We start from the raw sequence: 20,883 nt of genomic DNA, 5'->3' as shown, positions 1-20,883 counted from the left end.
TTTTTTTTTACATTTGTTTTGGTTTTTATTGCCTTTTGAGTCAAAAGTCTCCAGAGGCAGATGCTTGGTTTCCTGGTATTTCAAGACATTAATGCAATGGAAAGGGATTTAAAAAAAAAGAAAGAAAGAAAGGAAACAGTGGAAAGTGAATCTCACATGAAGCGGAGGAGCTCAGAGTTCTCTCACTAGTCTAAATATCTTCAGAAGTGAGTGCAGATAGTAGTGGGAACATTTACTCAAGTACTTAAAATACATAAAGTCTGTGTTTCAGGTAGGTGTTTCCATGTTATACTAGATTCTGCTATTGTCATGGTTGGCTGTGTGGCAGGCGAGCAGAAGCGGTGGACGCAAAAATGCAGGACTCTTGGAGACGGGAATAAACTGAAAACGCAGCTTTATTGCTGGAAGAATGACTGACAAAATAAAACTTACAAAAGGAAAACAAGACTCTAAAGCGAGGTGCTGGAGGACTGGACATTACAAACACACAGCAGGTTGAAGGTACGACGCGACAGGGAGCCCAGGAAAACACAGGGCTTAAATACACAGGGGAGTAATTAGGGAATGGGCGGGAGGGAGGGAGACACAGCTGGGAGAAATCAGGCTAACGAGACAGGGGAGAGGTAAAACTGAACACACTGACATAAGACATGAACTTTCAAAGTAAAACAGGAAATAAGAAACAAATCACAAAACCGCAAACATATCCACAGTCATCCAGGACACACATATATATACACTCTGCACAGTTATGTGTTAAAAATACAGTAGATCAGGTCCATCAGTCAGAAACGGAGCCTGGAGACGTCTGAGACAAAGCTTTTGTAGCTCTTTGTCGACGTTCCTCATAATATTTCTAAAAAAAAGGGAAAAGTGAGAAAACAAACATCGTTAGGCCAACAGTGTGATTTTGTGTGCTGAATCGTGTATATGTATGTGCGTGCGTACCTGCAGGTTGTCGTAGTGTTTCTGGCTGCAGCAGTGGAGTTCCTTGGCGGTCTTCTCATTCAGGCAGAAAACAGAGCAGATGTTACAGAAAAATCCTGATTTAGGGACCACAAACTCCTGACCTGCAGAGAAGCAGAAACAGGAAGATTAGACAAGTATTAACAACACATTTGAATTTAGAGTGTGTGTGTCTGACCGATGGGGCTGTTAGGGTTGAACTGAGGCAGTCTGAAATCTGCTACAACACACGGAGACTGAGAGCGAGATCGCTTTGCCTCAGCTCCGACAAGCTCCCTCCTGCGTTTAGCCACAACTGAAAATGAAAAGAGCGACACGTTAATCATCAACGAATCTGCTACAGGAGCCACTGGGTTTATAACATATTTAAACATTCAATTATAACTCAATAATAATTGAACAAATGATTTCGATTTACTTGAAAAGCTGAAACGTTCATCGGCCACTTTATTAGGTACACCTGTTTGACTGCTCATTAATGCGACTCTCTAATCAGCCAATCACATGGCAGCAACTTAGTGATTTAGGTATGTAGACATGGTCAGATGACCTGCTGAAATTCAAACTGAGCATCAGAATGAAGAAGAAAAATAATTTAAGTCACTTAAACGTGGCATGTTTGCTGAGCTTAGCATTTCAAAAACTGCTGATGTGCTGGGATTTTCCCACAGAAGCATCTCTAGGGTTTACATAAAACCGTCTGAAACAGAAAATATCCAGTGAGTGGCAGTTCCCTGGAGGAAATGCATTTTTGAGTTTAGAGGAGAATGAAATAACTGCTTCACGCTGACCGGAAGGCCAGAGCAAGCCAAACAACCACTTATTACAATGCACAAGAGCATCTCTGAACGCACAGCACATCCAAGACTGAAGCAGATGAGCTACAGCAGCAGAAGACCACACTGGGTTCGACTTCTCTAAGCTAAGAACGCAAAACTGAGGGTACAATTCACACAGGCTCAGCAACGCTGTAAAATAAAAACGCTGCCTGGTCTGTTGAATCTCAGTTTCTGCTGTGACATTAGGATGGTAGGGTCAGAAATCTTGGATCCATCCTGCCTTGTATCAAAATCTCAGGCTGGTGATGGTGTGGGACATAGTCATCGCACCAACGGAGCATTTCTTAAACACCACATATATAAAATATATTACTACCACCAGGCTGAATGTCTGTAGCACAGTGAGGAGCACAAATATGAGATCAGAGCCACAAAATATCACAACTTGTCTTTTTATATTCACTTTACTGTGTTTTGGCTGTCAGAGCGGTGTATTTTGCTGATTTAAAGCAGCTCTTTGTACCTTTAATGTCGGCCATGCTCCATCCATCATTCTCCTCTCCCTCCTGTGTCTCGTCATCAGGACACTTGGGCTCTGGCTGCTGTCCAGCAGGGGCGGCTGCAGCATCGGGCTGGGTCCCTGCTTCCTCCTCGGTCCTCTGGCTCTCCGCCTGGCAGTCACCTTTGGTCACTGCATCAGTCGATTCTGCGGTCTTCTTGGTTTTCATTTTGAGGTTGTCACCAGAGTCTTGCAGACGCTGTTTCAGGCTCTTCAAACTGAATTTGAAAGCAAAGATGCCAGTAGGTTACCACGAAAAGAGGTTTGTTGTCACAAAATGTTCATGTGAAATAAGAAATTCCATTTCAAATTCCTAATCTAGAGTTGCTTATATCTAAATCACATGCTGCTCTTTTTGCATCTTTGGGAACTGTTTACTACAGACGACCTTGAGGAGCGTATGGTATATTTGACTCTGCCACTAAAGCTGAAAAAGAAAGATACTCACGACTCAATACGTCCAGCTTTACTGCTATGAAGAGGAGAGAAAGAAGCACAAGGTCAGACAGACATGAAGACACTTTAAAGAAAATGAAGAAACACAGTGTAAAATAAATTTCCTCTTTTTCTCACTTCTGATCGTGGGACACACTTACCAAGCAGATAAATAGTCCTTGGTGACTTTGCTCTCCATCACCTGTGTTAATCCACCAGGTTCGGCCATCTCAATGCATATCTGAGAGAACAGAACGGATATTTGAGCAACACAGTGGTACTCAATGGGTGTGCTACAGGCACGATTTGTATTGTACAGGGCGATAAAGAATTTGTCCTGGCGAGTTTCTTTACTGCCCTGTACGATAGTACAAGGCAAAGAAAAAAAAATCTTGGAGTTTTAAACTTGCAAATGGGAAATAAGTGCAAACATATTTCTATACTTTTGCAAAGTTTTGATTGAACAATAAAACCACTGAGCAAGAAACACTAAAAGAATAACTTAGCGCTGCCTCAAACTGCAGGGATCTCCCCTGCTCGATGGGCCAGGACAAAAGGCTGAACAGGTCATAAGATTACTACTTGGTTGAGAACTTGGTGCATTTCAGGCAGTCCTTCTTCACCAGTGTTTGCAAAGGCATGTGTAATTCAGATTGCCTGCCGCAGGGACTGTCTGTACATGGAATATTTAAACTTGCTCAACTCGTGTTAAAAAACCACAAAGTCTCCTTCAGACTCATTTAAAATGTTTCTCAATATGAAAAGAACAGCAGACACCATGACAAGCCTTGCAGCCTTCTGTAAAACATAAAACAGTTGCACGTGTTTATGAAATCGTACCCTGTTGGCAAGCGGCAAGAATCTGACAAAAGCAGCGATGGACGCCACCACTTCCATGATCATCATGACAAGGTCCACATTCACCTCGGAGACCTCCACACTCAGCAGCCGGTCCTCCAGAGACTCCGACTCTGGAACATGCTGAAAAACAACCAGCGTTAAGATCAGGGAGACCCGAGCCTGCTGCTTTTACAAGACAGATTTATGTGACTGCTGCCTTACAGTGGTGCTCCATTTCATCATGCTTCTATACATGCTCTCCTGTGAAAAGAGCAGAAGATGAAAGGGGATTACATCAATCGCTGATCCTCTGTTTGTACAATAAATATTGAATAACTCTCCTCCTGGTTAGAGTGTTTTTAATCTTCTATTGAGCACATTTAATAAGATAAATATTGGACTCCACTGTAAGTGAGAAGTGACTCGATCCTGGTTTGCATCTTTGTGGCAAAGGATTCATACTTCAGGACAGTAACGACACAACATATAACAAGGTTTTGCAGGAACTATTTGATGCTATTTGAGTCTCAGTGTCAGGTCTGACGGTGCCCCGACCGGCGCCCTGTGTGTATGTGTGTGTTTGTTCTCCTCTCTCTCGCTCTGTTTCTTCCTCTCCTGCTCCGCTGCGATTGGTACGCGGTCGCGTAGCAATGGGAGATCTCCGACCCGGAAGTGCTGCCGCTCTGAGCTGCTGTCCCACCTGCGACTGATTCCTCGCCAGCTGCTGCCAATCATCCACCGTCGTTGGCAGAGCTATTTAATGGTGTGGCTGAGTGACAGACAGCGCTGGAGTATTGCACCAAGCCTGGTAGTGACTCGAGCTCAGCAAGGGTAAAGCAAGTGTTTGATAGCGGAGGGAGGCTAATCGTGGCTGTTTTGCCTTTTGCCAGGAAGCGAACGAGGCGGAGAGACGGAAGGAGAGACGTCACTGATGCACGGGAGTTGTGTGGACACACGAGGAGAGACGGGGAGAGGAGCACTGAAGGGACTTGCACTATGGATAACTGTGGATTGGCTTCACTGTAAATAAAGACACTGTTCAACTTTAACGAGAGGTCCGCGTCTGGGTTCACTAACTCACCATCCTTAACACTCAGTGACTTTCCGCAACAGTTGTCAGACCTCAATTCCTCTTAACATGTAGCTGTGGAGAGAGCTCTCAGAAAGCTCCTGAATAGCTAGCCCACAAGGAAACTTGAGAGGGGAAACGCTGACGCTAGAAGGTTAGCAGCGACTGAAGTTTCAAAATAAGTAAGGGCATTACTTAATAGTCAGTAAAACACTCTGGAACCTATGTCTGGGTCTTTAAAGTTTACACGGGGCTGACTTCACAAGGAGCTCTGTGGAAATTTAAAGTGGTGGCGGAATGACGTGGGTTGTCGCCTACGAACAGAAAAGTGGATAAAGTTCATGCAGCTTTTGTGCTGCTGTTGCAAAAAGGAAGGAACAAATACAGACGAAGTAACAATAAATAGTTGATTTGAAATTCATGCATATTTTTAGTTTTTCCATTTCTTATTCAGATATTTATCAATGAGTGACTTATATGTATGTATATATTGTATATATTGTGCTATTCCTTACTTCTTGTATCTGTCTGTGTTACTGTTTGTACTGTAACCAATATATTTCCCCCAGGGATCAATAAAGTACTCTGAGTATTCTCATTCTAGTAATATTAGCCCAGAGAAGGATGATGCTGTGCTCACTCCTTAGAGGAGAAATCTGTTTTGATTGGGATCTGAATAGTTTGAGTGAAACAGGAGCATGCCCCCGATTTAACAGCCCCCGATTGCTCCATTTTCATACCTCACTTGTACCAGGAAGCATGTCTTGTAAAACAATGTGGATTCTGAGCGTCCACTCTCCAACAGTAACTGGATTTTTGAGGTAATCCCTGGCGAAATCGCAGCACGCATCCCAGCTGTTAAAAAACACAAAGGCCTGGAGGGGAAAAATGATGCAGAGGAAACATTCAATATCAATCATTAAATTGAATTCAATTTGCAAATGCAAATTTCTCTGTATCAGCCTGCTGGGTCTACTCCTCACCCTCCTCTGCAGTGATAAAACGATTATTTTGTAGTACAGAGTCTGAACAGTCTGATCAGGGACGTAACGCCACACCAGCTTGGTGACATCCTCCTGTCTGTAGTTTCCTTCTGGCAAACCGGTCAACATGATGGTGGAGAACGTAGAACCTTGAGATTGGGCTTTCTGCAAGACACAAGGTTCAAGAACCAAAGTTTATTCGAAGAGAAACTTTGCGGTACTTTTTAAAAAATATATTATTATTACTGAGCACATAGAGAAGACAAAATGAAACCAACTTTAGCAGAAAAAAAGAAATGTGGTTTTTGAGGTGAGTATTTGGAAAAATGGACACCTCTTGGTATTTACTCAAGGATTCCTGTTTAACACATGAAACCTGGGTTTATAAGATGCACTCACCTCAATGTCATCAGGTTCACTGACAGTTAAATACTCTAGAAGTGTAAAACAGACACAGTTAGTAACAGTCAACACTTTATATCTGGAGGTTAATTTTAGTTTCCAGCTGTTTCTCTCACCTGGGATTGTGAACCAAGGAGAGACAGTGGGGAACACAAAGGGACTAGTTGTCATTGTGATCCAATATGGTGAAGTGCTGCGTTGTGGGATGGTAATATCTTCTGTTGGGACAGTTGCACCATCAACAGCAACCTCGCTGTCTGGCAAAGCTTTGTCTGGCAATCTTGGTGCTGCACAAGCAAAAATAAGTTTTGTTAAAAGTTTTGTGGGGGAAAGAAAAGGAAAAACGAGTGGTGCAAAACAGGTTTTTAATGTTTACAATGATCCAGTAATATCAATGTTTTGACTTTTATTTGAACTTTAAGCACCTTTACAGATACCCAAGGTATCATAGACATCAGAAAAACAACGATTAGTGGGTTAGATCAAATGCCAGACTGAAAAAGTGCAGTTTAAGTAATGGCTCTGGCTCATGTGTCTGGGGCAGAGACAAGCAGAAGGAAATTGACCACTGATGGAGCAAAGATTTCTGGAGGGGCCAGAAAAGAGGTCAGAGAGATAATAAGGCAAATGAGCATCAAAGGATTTGTGGGAACCAGAATCACAGTGTTAGTGGATAAAAGTTGAGGGAATGTGTCACAATGATTGATTGTGAACAACAATAAATCAGCAGTTTTGTCTGCACTTTATCCACAGCCCAGGGGAGACCTGAAAAATCTATTCATGAGTGTTTCACAAACAGAAAGCGAAAGAAAGGTCTGACCTTCCATTAACTTAACCCATCTTTTTGTTTCCGTTTAATTCATATTTGTTTAAAATCCCATTTAAAAAACACTTACGCAGTGAGGTACATCCACACTGTGGTATTTTCAGCCTTGACAATTTGTGGCCGGTGGGCCGTTTTAGAAGGCTGTACCAAACGCCAAGGCGATCAGCATCACGAAGAGACTGAAATTCGATAAACACCTGAAACACAAGAAAGAAAATGTATTCTGAACATTTTACCTTCACATTGTAAATGTTAGAAAACAAGTGCTAAGCACACGTGGAAAGAGTGAACTAAGTACAGCTTTATTGTGGAGTTCACTGGATTCAAGAGTCAGAAATCCTGGCTCAATGATGCACTGGAGCCATGCTCAACATGACCCCTGCACTAATGCTGTAATGTGATAAATACTAGTGCGCATGAGCATATGAAGAATTGCTCAGCGAGCAGCTTATCGGCAGTCTCTCTTTACTATCGCTATAGTTTTGCAGTTGTGCTTTCCTCAAGATAAGTAGCATCCAAATCTAGACACATTATCTCTTTTGAAGGATGGATTTATGAAGGTTGGTGCACGTCCTTTAGTTTGGTGTGCAAGCGGTTAATCTGTCAATTTTTCTGTATGGTTAAGATTACACTTACACAAGCACATATCTCACACAGCCTTTCACAGACTTCTAACACATGCACTTGTTGGCATTTATGAGTGTGTTTATACCTTGTTGAGAAGAGGCAGGTAGTTTCTTACACAATCCATTTTTTTCAAAGCTTCTCTGAGATGCCGGGACTCGCCTGGCGAGATGTTCCTGATGTAGATTAATCGTGCTCCATTGTCAGTCACTTGCTGCTTCGAGAAAACCGGGTTAACGTGAAAAAACAACAACCCCACAAACAGTATGACATTCCAAACATTCTTATACTACAGCTCCAAGATCAAGGCCATAAGTTTGCACTTATATTCACACAGCAGGTATGCACCCTGGCAGCTATCTTCATTTTCCAAACAATTTATAATTGCAGCTCTCGCTGTTTTTGATAACACTGGTTGAAAAAGTATTTAAACTAATGTACACACAGTGCCGTGGAAAACGCATTTGGCTCGTTCCCAATTTCCTAATTTTTTGCACAAGTTTCAAATCGTTAAACAAATGTTTAAAAAAAATACAAAATGCATTTTTAAATGAGGATTTAATTTATTCCAGGAAAAGAGTTCTCCAAACCTTTCCTAGCCCTGTGTGAATATCTGAAAAAACGGGTATGTCCCCATTTTTCAAGGTGTTTTGACTTGGATGTGAGTGCTTCCAGTTATGACTTTATACTCTGACCAATAAATCTAAAGGTATTCGAGTGCAGTCTTTGTTTCTGAGATATGTGCGTTACTTACATAGCATAGCCGTTTCATCAGAGACTTATAAAACTCAAGCTGAAAGAAAAAAAACAGTTCAAAATCATTACATCACTTCGGATTCGGTTCGATTTATTTCAGCTTAAAGGTATTTTTTTCTACAAAAAGAAATATTTTTTACATTTATAATCACACTTTAAATAAACAAGCAGAAACAAATATTTTCAAATAATTGTAATAACATCTGTCACAACAGTAGATTGCATTATCTACACACAGTGCTTACCGGCGTCATTAAAATGTTGCCCTTCTCAACCTGCAGTTGAAGTTTAGAACCACTGAGAATAAAATCGTGATTTTCTGATGCTAGCACGATGTTTTTAGCTGCCACTGCTGTCGGCATGAGGGCAAAAGCCTGAAGGAAAAACAAACAACCAAACACTGATTTTTACTGAATAACCATGAAGACAGGCACTCACAAAATATGTATTAACTAACTAAATGTTAGTTAGGTCGTCTTAGAAAAGAGATTTAGAGCGCCATTAAAATGAAGGTCATAACCCAGCCCAATGCAAACTGGTGCTTACCATGCGTGCCTGTGGTATAACGTAGATCGTGTCGTCGTAATACTCAAATCGGTGTCGAGTGAGCAGACCGGCGATGTCCTCCTCTGCGTAACAGCCATCGTGATACTCTGGCAGGTTGCTTATTAACAGCACCTTGTAATCAAGCGAAACAAGCTGTGCAAACGAAAAGAATTTCAGGATCAGTTCACAATTGCAATGGAAGAAATTCCAGACAGAAATCTGAAAAATGCAAACATTAACTTATAAACCTCACTTTGAGCACTGTCTACAACTATGAACACAATCAGGTACCTATTACAAAATGTTTCTGATGCTAATTTTCCTTTACTTCTTTTTTTCTTTCTTTGTTTCACGTAGTGCAGCTCTACCTTGACTCACTGACAAAAAAGGCAGTAAGAGTCAGCTATGAAAGTACTTTTCATTTAAGGTGGATCCATAAACAGTGATAACTGATTCCCAAAAGGCAATGTGTAAACAGCACTATTGCACATGTCAAACTTGGGAAGGAAAAACCTTTTTAAGCACTCAAAACCACCATGTCCTGGATGACTGTGCATATAATTTGAACATGTTAAACTAGCTTTTCAATAAAGGAGTTTTAGTATGTGTTAGTACATGAGATAATTGTTTTATTACAATACTAAATTGGTAACCAAGAATGGTGCAATTCTATTGGTGTCTATACTGACTACAAAATCTCTGGTATTGCGACATCCCTAGTGAATTTTTAACATTTTTCTACATTTACACCTACTTGAGCGTCACCTGACAATGAGATATAACTACAAACTTGTAAAACAAACTGAACTATTTCAGATCAAAACTTAACCACTTTGATAAAGCATGTTTTTCTTACAGGTATAATTGAAGTGTTTTTTTAATGTTACCTTTGAATTGGGAAGTTTGACTGTCTTGAGACAACCTGTGAAGTGCAGAGCAAAAGAAAAACCAAAAAATAATTATGAAATAGAAAATATCTTCACATTGAGAAATCTTTCATACAGATCTTTGGGGATTTCTTACGGATTCTTTCTGGACGCAGTTGCTCTTGTATCCGCTCCCAAAATGTTGGGTGGGTAACAGCGACCGGCTGATCCTTTGAGATCTTCTCTGCAGTCACAGAGTCTTGGAATAAAGGAAATGTAGTTAAGTTCAATAGTGGTAGTTTAGATAGGATGCAAATTACCCAGCTGATCTAAATACAAATCTGCGTGGTTGAGGCCGTTTCTGCTTTGGAAGCCAAGACTTTTGGCTCACCGTCAACTGCAGCACCTTTAATTGGTTCAACAGCCTCCGTAGCCTTGGCTGTATTTTTAGGTGCCACTGCAGCTTCCTTACAAACACACACACAACGAACATACATTAGTTTGTATTACTACCAAAACTGTTAAGTTACTACATTCACACTAAGAATCATACATGAGCACTTGTCATGAGCTTACAAGTATTTACAGACAAGTTGGAGTCTTCCATGCAAACCACAAGCAACTGTGGCAACTTGCAAGCAACCAGTGCGATTCCAAGGATGTTTTCAGTGCAATGTGTATATATAGATTTAAAAAATGCATAATGCAACACAGCAAAATAAAAGTACAGTGTGTATGCTTTCATAGCATTAGACTTGAGCGGAAGCTTCCTGACATGGGGATGACTATATAAAAGCTCAGTATAATCCAAAGTAACTATGAATTTGAGGGGTGCGAGACTGTAGAAGAAATGTAAGGATAACCAACTGACTTTAAACCGCATAATGAATGCAGGACTACAACCGTGAACGGACAGTATATTTATAGAGAATTGTAGCTACGGTGCATAAATATCTATCTTAGATTGCAGAAGCAAACCAGGAGACAAACAGGAGAGGAACTTTCTCTCGATTCACAAGTAGGTCAATGAACTCATCCATCTATAACAGTGACAGGGGCGGATCTAGAAGGGTGGTATGGGGTGGCAAGTGCCACCCTAAAATGATCCCTTGCCACCCCAAGTGCCACCCCAGTTTTGCATATGACAGTGTTGTTTATTAAAATAAGACAGCATTAACAGTTTGAACGTAGTTACAGTCAACAGTGAATATAAATGCTAAAACTGAAAATATTGCATAGTGTTCCCCCCTCCACCATTAACAAATGGTTCAGCCCATAGCAGGACCGGCTTTTTTCTTGTTTTCAGTAGCAAGCGATGCTTATGATTGTGCCAGAGCACATTCTGAACAACACCATGGGAATTTCGCTTTTTACACAGGTGGGTGGATGTTACACTCTGGAAATGGAAGGAAGGTGAGTGTTATTAACCCTCTGTGGTCCACGGACACGCTGCACCTCCAAATCACATGACTGATGTAAGCTGACACAGCAACAAGCTGCAGCCACGCTGAGTTTCTATTTCAGCCCACATTGAAAATTCGGACTTCAAAGTTTTTAAATTTTAATTACAGGCCAGTAAATCCAGAGTTATGATAATATATATAAGCCACGCTTTGTTCTAAATACTGTCGTCACGTTTTTGTGTGTGTGTGTTTTAAGCGTTTTGTAAGGACAGCACGAAAACAGTAAAGAAAGAAAAAAAGCCACCACCTTCCTAAATGTACCATGTCGACCAATTAAAAAAACAGTCAACGCGTGGGATTTGATTGTTTAGGAAGAGGGAAACGTTTTAGGAGTGACGGTAACGGCAGCGAGACAGAGCAAGCAAGTGAGAGAGAGAGTTTTTAGATGTGGGAGATTTGTGACGTTTAGTGTGGAGTGTTTACTTAGTGTGTTGTCTTGTGTAGTTCTGTTGTGTAGTCGTTTTGTTTTGTGTGTCAGTGAGGGCACTAATGAATGTCACAAAGGCACATTTGCAATGTAAACACTGTCACTAAGTAGAAAACCAGCGGAGTGATACAGCTGCTGTTATCAGGCCTGCAGGTTTGTCCCTGTGCTGTTCTGTCTTTTGGTGGACAAACTTTTTTTTTACTGGCACACATAGTTTGTGGGGCATCTTAGTGCGACACCTAATTGTTCTCTCATTTTAGTTGTAGTAATATTTTTAAATTCTTATACAAAATGAAAAAAAAACAAAAAACGGCAGGTGTATCGGCTGCATTTTTAGATAAATAGTTGTATATGTTTACAAAATGTACAATTTATATTTGCATTTCAAGTTATAAAAATATACTGTGGTGTTTTTTTTTTACAGTAAAAACATACTACTAGGATTTTACGTTCTTTGTGTGGTTTCAGATCAGTAATACTAATGCAGTATGTCAGTGAAAAAAACAACTAAATTCAGTTGAGCTGAAAAGAATGACACCAAACAAGGCAAGGGGAACAAAATAAAATGAAACAATCTGAGGGTGAAATACAAACGTAAACTCAAAAGGAGTCAAAAATGGCCGATTGTATTTCAGACCTCAGTGGGTTCATCCAACAAATCATGAAAAATTAGGTTTAAATTGTTGTTCATGACAGTGCAGATTTCTGACATTTTGTGTCATTTAAGCTGTAACAATGTGACTGTTTTCTAACAGTGTGTCTGGATTTTATACTTGTTGGGCTACATATTTATTTATTATACAGGCTATACAGAAACTCACATGTTTTATGTAACTAAAGTGTGTAATTATGTGGGCTACAGACAATAATTAAGTTCTAGACTATATTTATATGAAAAACGTGTATACTTACTGCATTTGAATTATTCTAACCATATGTAACCACCTGCATATGTGTTTGAAAAATAAGAAGGCTTCGATTTTGCCACCCTATTTGATTTCTTTGCCACCCTAAGAAAATTTCTCTAGATCCGCCCCTGAACAGTGAACAAATTTCAGTGTACATACCTGTAATTTTGACCTAAACAAAACAACTGACTTAGTTTTTCAAAATGTTTTCTCCATAGCAGAAATCACATCACTGTGACAGAGACTACTTACAGTCCCTTGTAGCCTCACCATGGTCGGAGGGGAAGATTTGCCAGCCTGTGGAAACACAGGGAAGAAAATTATGAACAAACCAAATGCAGATTTCATCATGACAACTTGACTCAAACTATCTGCTTGTATAAATCTGTGTTGAAAGATTTAATCTTGGTTGTGTGGCATCAACAATCACGTCATCTGTCACTGATCACATTATAAATTGTCCAAAACTGTGCATTCATGAAAAAAGGCATAATATGAAGTCACCTCTGTCTTCTCTGTGCTAGGCGTCCCTTTAGTTGTTTCTGGAGATGCAGAACGTGAGGACGATGATGATGATGTTGATGGGGACGACTTCATCTTGACTAGCTCAGCCAGCAGGGCAGGAGCCAAAGTTTTGACGACAGTCTCCAGGTCAGACTGGTTTGATAAGGACTGGAGAGCTAAAAGACCACAGGTGCAAAAGAGATTCACACTTTGGTGGGTGCCAAGTCTCGAAAATCATCTACCGTTTCTGAAAGTTTTATAATAGTAGAAAAAACTATGCTGACATTTCTGGTGGCACTGGTCTTTATTTATCCTTTACATTAGTAAAGTTAAGGTTGTGAGGGGGGAGGAGAACTTTGATCTTAGAAAAACTAATGAGTACATACAAAAAAATAAAACATGAAGCAATTTTCAAACCTGATGTTTCCAGCAGTTTCTTTGCCAAGATCTTTGAGCTGCTTGACTTCTTTCGCCTCGGAGATGACCTCTCAGTCGACGATCGCCTCTCCCAGCTTTTCCTCGGTGATGAACGTTTCTCATCTCTTCTTCTCAGTGAGGATCGTCTCTCGCGGCACCTTGAGCGTGATCGATATCGTGAAGAGGAAGGACGGTCATACCACGAGGAGTCAGAATGAGACCGGGACCTGAAAAAAGTATGGATCAAAGAACTTAATAACTCAGAAACATCTCAAAGCACACACCCAGCATGGATACAAAAGGTAAATGCTGTCCACCAATTAAGTTTTTTCAAGTTGATATTTTTATATATATGTTATATTTCACCCTTTAACAATCCACTGGAGAGCTAAATCTTCTTGATTGATCCTAGTTCTCAAAATGTTTGTTGGACAGACCTGCGATTGCGTCTGGACCTGTACAGAGATCGTGATTGGCTTCTGTGTCTCTCCCTTCGGCGGCTGCGTGATTGAGAACAGGAATGACTGTTCCTCCTATTCTGCAAGTCACGGTGGCGACGTGGGCTGCCGGAGCGGGAATGGCTGCTTCGCCTGTCCCTGCTACGCTCCGAGTCACGATGAGTGCGGGGTCTGCGAGAGCGGGAAAGCCTTCTTCGCCTGTCGCTGCTTTGCTCCGAGTCACGATGACTGCGGGGGCTGCAGGAACGGGAACGACTCTCATGTCTGGTTTTCTTCTGGGAAGTCTCAGCAGACGTTGCGGGAGAGGGCTTGGCACCTGACGCACTAACAAGTGCATTAAAAAGAAAAGCACAGTTAAATGAAAGAAAATGAAAGGCTCCAATGCTGGCATGTTTTTTTATTCGCCAAATGACTTCAAATGAAGATATTTACCCTCGCGGTGATGCTATTTCACCGTTCCACTCTGGGTATCTGTGGAAAAACACAGGTACATTTTTGTCAGATGTTGCCAAGTAGAATGTCCTTAAAAATATATTATTGTTCATTAATTCAAAAACTTAGAAATGTATTCAGCCTTTTAACAATAAATCATTAAGGTGCTTTACAGGAACGCAACAAATATGACAAAGAAAAATGAAAAAATACAAATGAACAGTTCTTAGGAAGCTATCCTAGCATTACAACCCCGACATCATTTCGGCACAACCATGGTTGCGCTGCCCCAAAGATATCGGTTCATAATCACGAAGTACAGAGAAGAAAGACTGACTGCTTTCGCAGAAGTTTGCAGTTCTCGATGTGAAGGCTGGTATTCTGGTGGGAGACCCAATCCTAGTGGTCACAACAAAAAACAAACATTTAGACCAGATTCATTATTATCAGGAGCAATGTTTGTCATTGACATCACTTGCTGATAAAAAGGTCACTAAACTTTGCAGTGGCCTTAAAAAAAATCTTAAAATATTAACAGTTAGTCCTTCACTGAACGGAGAAGCATTATAACATTAGCCAGGAGCCTGGATTGCACTTAGAAACCTTCATGGGCCAAAAACAAAACAGGAACAAATAAGCATGACACATTATACCTCTCCTGGGATACAATTTTAAAGATGAAATTATTTAGTATATATGGAAAACACAAGTCAAACATCTGACTACAAACAACCAAAACAAAAGGGTCATCTTAGGCTCTGGATTCTGGACTCTCAGGCTTAGGGGTGGGTTTTTATAATCGATTCATCGATTAAAATCGATTCTGGCTTGGATAACGTAAAATCGATTCATTAAAATCCTGAATCGATTTTTTAATATAAATTTATTTTGCCCAAAATGCCAGAATCTCAGGTGACATCTCACAAAATTTCAAGAACCACCAAACAGTTAAGACAGTAAATGAGAGCAGGAACACGGCTTCTGCACATAGACTTAAACACACAGCGCGACCCGCGGATCAGAATCAGTGAGATGTCGCCTTTCTCACGGTCGGGGCTGAAAGCCGACAGCTCGCTGATTCTGATCTGTCGGCGGGTCCGCGCTGTGTGTTCACGCCCTTTATGAGCCGATTCTAAAGCTGTTAGTTTGATCTCTCTCCAAACAATATTGACCGAACCAGCAGCAAAAGAAGATCCAAACGCTTCACATAAACATCATCATGAATTCACTCTGACTTTTACTGTTTTGCTTCCACCGCGATGCACAGCTCTCTCTCCCTCTCTCTGTACTTCAAGAACAGTTTCCCTTTCTTCATTATTCGCTTGCTTGTTACGCACAAGTCTACCGCTGTTTACAGGCTGTCGGCCGCTGTTTTTTTCCCTTTTACCTTCTTCCGAAAAGAAAACCTCATTTCTGCTGTTCAATACTGAACAAATTTAAACTTTTTAAAATTATTCAAAATGTAAAACGCTTAACCGTGTCTCTAATAAAACCGCTGTAACGTCAGAGGTGATGTTCATATGTTGATTAATGGTTTTCTTTCATTTTTGATGTACTGCAGAATATTTTTATAAAATCCCAGGCCAGGAAAATCACCTTCATGTTTTTCTGTGTTTTATCTTCAGCTACTTTGACACAAAAGCATCTGCTGTGACGCTTACACCTGTGATAAAGTCTTGCGTGTGTCAGCTTCCTTTTGATTGATACAAAAATATGTAAATGTACTGATCTGAATTATAATATTTCTGACTGTCAAAATTTCCCAGATTTAAATCGAATCGAATTAAATCGAATCGTGGATCGAATCGATTCGGGACCTTGTGAATCGGAATTGAATCGATTCTAGAAATCAGTGACGATACCCAGCCCTACTCAGGCTCTTCTTATGGCATCAAAATTTCCCAAGGTTCCAAGAAGGTCGTCTCAGGAGAGGCCAAGTTTGGATTAGGACAAAATGCACCACCTATGTTGATCACAGTTAGAGTAGCGACAGGAAGATGATGTTGAAATAGGCCAGAAGAGGAAGGCGCTGTTTCTTTGACGAGGAGCCCAAATGTGAAATTTGGTGCAGCAAAGGAAGGCACATCCATAAAGAGAGATTCAACAATCAGTCAAATTAAAGCTGGTGCTTGTGTAGCTCATGACTGGGCGCTGCGCCCAGGGTGCTTATGTTTGTGGTAGTAAAAGTCTTGTGACACCGAAACACTAACTTAAAGTATGAGCAAAGAAAATTAGTATAACACAAAAACAAGGTGCCTACTGATATAAAATAAAGGACCAAACACACTATTGTTCACTCTAGTGACAAAAGACAAAAAGGGGAACTTTTACATTCAGCAACAGTTCCAGGAAAAGCAAAGCTGAATGAGCACTGTGGAACAGTAGCCCAAGGACAGAGACAAATGAAAAAACAGCCCTCTTCCAACATTTTCTGATGCACAGGTTCTTCATGCTTGCAGATTCTTCCTCATCACGTCATCTGAGGCCTTGGCTCCATTGTTAGCAAATGCCTTGAATGTCTTCGCATGGGTTTACATCAAGTCAAAAGACATTAAATCTATCAATTGCAAGTACAGACCACTGAAGTTTCTGAAGGTCTCTTTGAAGTAGTTTTTTAAATTACAACATCTGGTAGACATATAGTTAAGTTTAGTCTGGACTGTAATCCTTCAAAAGTTCTGTTACAGAATACTGAATTGCAGAAATATGGGAAAATGTGTCCAAATGTTTGCAGTCCAAGTTGGTAGTCTTCCTACAGTCATCATTATGCAGTAATAGTGAATAAAACAAACCAAATAAACTTTAAAGTAGCATCCATGAAGCTTTTTCAAAACCAAAATCCTATAATGGCATTCAAAGTCAAATAATTAAAAACAATCCCAAAACAAAACAAAAAACATTGCGTTTCAAATAAATAAAAACTGACTGAAAGCAAAAACATCGAACAATCTTCGACTTACCTTCATCTGATTACATTCCTTGTTACATAGAGAGCAGGTATGCGGAAAGACCCTAGGTGAAGTGGCAGTGTAGTCTTGCATCTGGGCCAGCACTGGGATATCCTCTGTCACTTGTAAGGTAAAAGGCAGGTTGTCAGGAGTGATCTGATCTTCAGAGTATGAGATTGGATGTTCCAGGTCCTCTTTTTCAAGTCCAAATTGCATAAGGATGTTCACAGCTGTTTCTGAAGTAGACTCTGCAGAGCCCACAGGTTTGGACTTCTTTATGTCCTCTTCCATTGAAGTCTTACTCCCTTCTGGCCTGCAGCTCATTGGCATAGTTAGCAGTGATGGGATTGTTCCTCCAGATTTTGCAGGAGACGCAGATGAAACTCCAGAAGAGCTAAAGCTGGACCCAGGCCCAAGATGAGGAGGTGTCTTATGAGAGTCTCTCTCTGCCTGCATACTCGACTGTCCATAGCGCCCCTGGGCTGAACTTTGTTTCCCAGAGGCATAGGGGTTATATAAGGGATGGGACATGGTGTTAGCAACCTTCAGAAGGTTTAGTAGACTGATGGCTGCAGCTGTCAGGAAAGGGGGGTGTTGTAGATATAAATGGGGCGCGTGTATTGGTTCGGCCACCAATAGCAATGGCGTTATTTATCTGTGTCAACGCAAGGCGGGCTTTCAGCTGAGCCAGCCGCAAGCATGCAGCTTGCTGTCCGATCAGTAAAGAGCTCCCTGGGAGCCTACCATGTAGGGGGCTCTGTTTGTACCCTGGTGCAGGAGAAGGGGTGTAACGCTTCGATGGCAATGGAAAGCTGGAAAGTTAAAAATAAAGAAAACAAAGAAAACAGGTTAATGAGTTGTACTGGGCCTCAGAATCTTGGAAAGATGAAATCCACACAGATGGACCTGGACTGGTGCAAACTGCCATAAGTCATGAACACATCCTCCTACCCCCTAAACATGATCGCAACAAGCAGGATTCACTGCACTGTTAATGTTAGCTATGTTATATTGCTGCCTCTGTTCGGTGGTGTCGAGCCAAACGGACTTTAACGTGTGTTTGAACGAGCTGACGGTTCACTCGTTAAGCTGAAAGAAAGATGCTTTAATCACAGCAGTCACACATGTGTCCACTGTACCATCTGGGAACTCTTCTTGTGTAGCACTCGTAATAACACAAACACTAAATCCTCCTTCTCTGGTGCTGTTGTGTAGCAGTGTGTACACCTGAGACTGTCACCTGTCTGTCTGTCCTGCACTCTCTCTCTGTTTCTTTCTCTCTGATTGTGGAATAAAAGTATGAACGTGTGTTTATAAGTTACACTTGTGTCTGAATCCTGCAGCTTATCACACATTTCATTTCCATGTGTGACAACTGCAAGTGTCCAGAGTGAGGACAGACTGAGGGACCCACTGCTGCACATCATCTGTGAGGCTTTGCAGCCCTGATGATCCACCAGGACAAACTCAGCAGTGTGTGAGGAAGAGGAGGAGGAAGAGCCAGCAGCAGCTGACAGATGGAGAGAATAGACAGACTGTTCCCTGTTTGTGAAGGACTGCTAGGAAAGTTTAACATAACTGTCTGTGCTGAATCAGTCTTATTAGGTAATGTTCAAATAATGTTATCATCCCAGTGTTTTCAGTGTGAGAGAAAGTACTCAGGGCCTTCAAGTTACAAACTATGAAAGGCAGCAACAAGTTCAATGTTCAGAAACCTAAAGTATGTATCAGCAGCAGAATGGAGCTAAAATAAATGTTTGTTTCAGTTCTATGAAGCTTTGAGTATTTTGGATCAGTAGCACTGCTGTGTTTGTTGCATCATATTGCTGTAATTGTTTATATGCTTTATATATTCTGAGCTAAGTTGATCTATAGTGTTACATCATATTCTATAAGGATGTTATGTGATTGTAGACTTTCTGCCCAGTTTGACCCATTTAGCAGAAGTCAGCCTGTTTAAGGCTCTGATATCTATTCTGTATGACTTAAAGCAGTTATGACATGGTCTGATTTTCTCACCCAATAAAGGAATATTTCATGTATCAGTCTACTCTTCATTCTATCAGACACAGTTACCACAGCTCGCACATTTTCTTTTTACACATATATGTAAGCATTGAGCCAAATTTAGTAATGCCAGCATATTAAACGAACAATATTTGTCTTTTCTATATGATACATCTATATACACACTGTCAAACATACTTGTCTTTGAGTGAAGATTTAAGGAGATAGGAAATATAAATAATTGTAACTTGAATCTTATGGCGTTATTTTTGTGCCACTATTCTGAGCGCAAGTAAAAAGAATTTGAGCATAGTGGCACTAAAATAACGCCATAGAATCTTTACTGAAGCTCAGTATTTGACACAGAGTTCGAACTCACTGCTGTGATAACTAATAATGATTAAGATAATAACTATCATATTGGCCATATTATATTTACATTACCAAAGTAAGATGACTTTAGTCTCATGAACAACATGAGCTAATTGTTATTTACTAGCTAATCTTAAAATGACTGTTCAGTACAAAAATGAAGCCCAACAATCATGTTTTACAGTCGTGTGGTCTCAGCCTCAGATACTTATCACATCACACAAAGCTCATGTAGAAACAAATGAACAAAATATGTTCTACTCCGTTTCTGTCAAACAAAGCTGTATGAAACGTTTCCCGCTTTTAGTATAACGGTTGATAGGCAACCTGGGCAGCGCGAGGGAGGCTAGACCGTCCCATTTCACAAGCCTACAAGCCTGTTTTTGTTTTCTTTACAACAACTCGGTGTACATACCGTGCTTTATATGTGTGTAATCCCTTTGTTCTGGTGTGCTCAAATGTATACTCGCAAAAAACTTCTTGCAATCTACAACTTTGCTAACGGAAAGTAAACGCTAAACGGTAGCCAGGTGACCCAGCGCAACGATTTCCGTTTCAATGGGCTGCCTTCAAAATAAAAGCACGAACGGAAACGGCAAATTTCAAGATACTGTAGTAATTCCACTAAAGCATATTATTAATGTTTTGCTTTTATTCCACTTGTTTTGTAGTGTATTGCATTTATAAAATGAGGTTGCTGTTGTAAAATGTGTGACTTTGGGATATCCTTTAAGTGTGTGAGCTCTCATAAAAAGAAAAAAGAAATTTGTGGGATTAAAATATAATTACATTTTATCAAGAATCAAGAATCGCACTAACTGTGACATAAAAAATGTGGCATTTTACCCAGCTAACTATTTTAATTGGAATTATGTTTTGTAAAATATATTTTTTGTTTTTATTTTTTGTTTTTGAAGGCTCTGATAGGATAAATTTCTTAGACAACCAAGAAATTGAGGCACTAGTAGCTAACACTGTATTTGAGTCATTTACTTTAGTAAACTATTTGCATTTTCCTCATCATTATTTTTATTTTTGTTTTCTGATTGCTGATTGGTAGTGGTTGCCAGAATTATGCTTTCGCTTAAAATACAGTGTTAGCTACTAGTGCCTCAATTTCTTGGTTGTCTAAGAAATTTATCCTATCAGAGCCTTCAAAAACAAAAAATAAAAACAAAAAATATATTTTACAAAACATAATTCCAATTAAAATAGTTAGCTGGGTAAAATGCCACATTTTTTATGTCACAGTTAGTGCGATTCTTGATTCTTGATAAAATGTAATTATATTTTAAT

The 20,883-nt window shown here is 40.3% G+C and overlaps 1 protein-coding gene and 1 long non-coding RNA gene across 4 annotated transcripts; one reads left to right on the top strand and one right to left on the bottom strand.

Annotated features, from left to right (window-relative positions):
• Positions 1-377: 377 nt before the first annotated feature.
• LOC146702463 (uncharacterized) lies at positions 378-20,140 on the bottom strand. 3 transcript variants are annotated; one of them, XM_085465343.1, is made up of 28 exons: positions 20,003-20,140; positions 17,221-18,020; positions 14,598-14,659; positions 14,261-14,299; positions 13,808-14,152; positions 13,371-13,597; positions 12,954-13,129; positions 12,702-12,746; positions 10,043-10,118; positions 9,809-9,910; positions 9,673-9,707; positions 8,786-8,938; positions 8,485-8,613; positions 8,238-8,276; positions 7,572-7,697; positions 6,930-7,056; positions 6,150-6,320; positions 6,031-6,065; positions 5,632-5,796; positions 5,389-5,523; positions 3,802-3,840; positions 3,580-3,720; positions 2,901-2,980; positions 2,753-2,776; positions 2,269-2,522; positions 1,145-1,261; positions 949-1,070; positions 378-856 (listed from the first exon to the last, which is right to left on the bottom strand). In XM_085465343.1, exons 2-28 carry the CDS (start codon positions 17,737-17,739, stop codon positions 782-784), a joined length of 3,558 nt encoding a protein of 1,185 aa, XP_085321469.1. In that variant the 5' UTR covers positions 17,740-18,020; positions 20,003-20,140; the 3' UTR covers positions 378-781. The 3 variants fall into 3 exon arrangements, with proteins under 3 accessions (XP_085321469.1, XP_085321470.1, XP_085321471.1); XM_085465344.1 differs by having other exon boundaries at positions 2,753-2,773; XM_085465345.1 differs by lacking the exons at positions 378-856; positions 949-1,070; positions 1,145-1,261 and having other exon boundaries at positions 2,480-2,515.
• Positions 12,073-13,590, top strand: LOC146702464 (uncharacterized). Its single transcript, XR_014921833.1, has 2 exons — positions 12,073-13,166; positions 13,507-13,590. It is a non-coding gene; the product is annotated as an uncharacterized LOC146702464 (long non-coding RNA).
• Positions 20,141-20,883: the final 743 nt, after the last annotated feature.

The sequence above is a fragment of the Copadichromis virginalis genome, linkage group LG8 (assembly GCF_057382275.1).
Source record: "Copadichromis virginalis isolate Kocher_CV1m ecotype Utaka linkage group LG8, C_Virginalis_male_GT1.1, whole genome shotgun sequence".
Lineage (NCBI taxonomy): Eukaryota > Metazoa > Chordata > Actinopteri > Cichliformes > Cichlidae > Copadichromis > Copadichromis virginalis.
Note: the sequence above shows the minus strand (reverse complement) of the source record. Positions and strands in the feature narration are given on the sequence as shown.